Source organism: Galeopterus variegatus, unplaced genomic scaffold (assembly GCF_000696425.1).
Source record: "Galeopterus variegatus unplaced genomic scaffold, G_variegatus-3.0.2 Scaffold12064, whole genome shotgun sequence".
Lineage (NCBI taxonomy): Eukaryota > Metazoa > Chordata > Mammalia > Dermoptera > Cynocephalidae > Galeopterus > Galeopterus variegatus.
The window spans coordinates 36,392-37,974 of record NW_007738175.1 but is presented as its reverse complement, the minus strand read 5'-3'; the positions used below and the strand labels follow the sequence as shown (position 1 = coordinate 37,974).

Below are 1,583 nucleotides of genomic sequence, written 5' to 3'. Positions count from 1 at the left end.
GAGAGGTCTTTGAGGGAACCAAGGAGGATTCCTTGACCAAGAGGGCGTTTGAGCTAAGGATTGAAGGGTGGGCAAGGTTTCAACTCACGGCAAGGGAGAAGGGGCCACTCCAGGCAGAAGGAAAAATAGAAGCCAAGGTATGGGGACAACACAGCTACGGGTGTCTGTGGGAAACTCTGAAAGTTCCACTTTGGCTACGGGGTAGGATGAGTGAGGGGGCCAGTGCGAGGCAGATTTGGAAAGCAATGGGCCCCTCTGTATGTCCCTAAGAGTGTGTTCGTGGGATATCCAGGAGACAGAGAGAAGCCTGCTGGGATATTCCAGTCCCCAGGGGGACTCACCGGATGCCATACCGCATCGTCCCATCTGGGTGAAGCTGGAACATGCGATTTTCCACTGTCACATCATGCACAAAAGCATCCTTGCTGTTCAGGAAGTAACAGTCGGGGACCCACAATTTCTCATGCATCCGATAGTCCAGGGTCAGGTTCAGGTTGGTCTCAAAGTAGGATAAGCGTGAATCTTTCCAGGTCTGATGAAAAAACATCGTGATGGTGTAGTCCTGGGGAGAGCAAGGAAATCCCAGGAAGTTAGTAAGTTAGGTTGTCCAGCTCTCTGTCCTGTGTGTGTGTGNGTGTGTGTGTGTGTGTGTGTCCTTCCTATGAATCTTACATGCTGCGTTAAACAGCCCATGCCCCCTTTAAATGAAACAGGTGTGACCGGTGACCTGCTCCCTGCAAGCTTTGTCATCCTCTAATTCCACAGCCTTGGTCCATGGGAAAGTAGATGGAGAAAGAAGGGATGGAGCAGGAGGAGCGCAGAGAAAGAGAAACCCACAGATTAGACTTGGACCCCAGGAGCTACTTCTTAGAGACATTTTCTGAGCTAAACTGATCTCTCACACGTGTCTTTAGAGACGGTCTGTAAGAGATGACGCTGTGAGGGCAGCCTTGGGGACAGCCTGCTATGCTATAACTAGACCAGGGAAGGGTTGCAGCATGCACGCACTCTGTAGGTCCAGACAGCCATGGGCCAGACACCCACACCACGCACACCCCTCCCCTTCCATCTCTCCGTCCCTGCACAGGAAGAAAAGACACACACACCAAGAACAGAACGAATACGATGCTGAGGTGCAGGGAGAGNGTTAGATTTTATTGCCTACATACGTATTTCTAGAAAACATATTGCTTAGTTGGTCTTATTTTTTGAATTTTATTCAAATGGAATCATATTGCATGCATTCCTAATTTCCTTTTTTCACTTGACATTATATTTGTGGGATTGGTTTAGGTTGACGTGTGTAACTATAAGTTGTTCACTCGCATTGCTGGATAACATACCTGTATATGACTACATCAAGCATGTTATCATGGGAATACACCACACATACCAAAACCGTGATGAAATAAAAATGACCAAGTGACAGTTCCAGTTGACAGCCCTGCCAAGGGCCAAGAGCAGTGAGGGCTCCCAGTGCTTCTGCCTCACTGACATCAGTACCGTCTGACTTTTGATCTTTGCCAATCTGCTGAGAATGTAACTGGCTTTCACTGGGTTTTATGCATAGTTTGCATTTCACA

The 1,583-nt window shown here is 48.2% G+C and overlaps 1 protein-coding gene across 1 annotated transcript in view; it reads right to left on the bottom strand.

Moving 5' to 3' along the window:
* Positions 1–1,583, bottom strand: part of GABRQ (gamma-aminobutyric acid (GABA) A receptor, theta) — a gene marked incomplete at its 3' end in the record, with an annotated part of 19,136 nt that overhangs the window by 6,174 nt on the left and 11,379 nt on the right. The window contains exon 4 of the mRNA XM_008594984.1: positions 342–562. Coding sequence (XP_008593206.1) covers positions 342–562 — 221 coding nt within the window. The remainder of the gene's footprint in view (positions 1–341; positions 563–1,583) is intronic.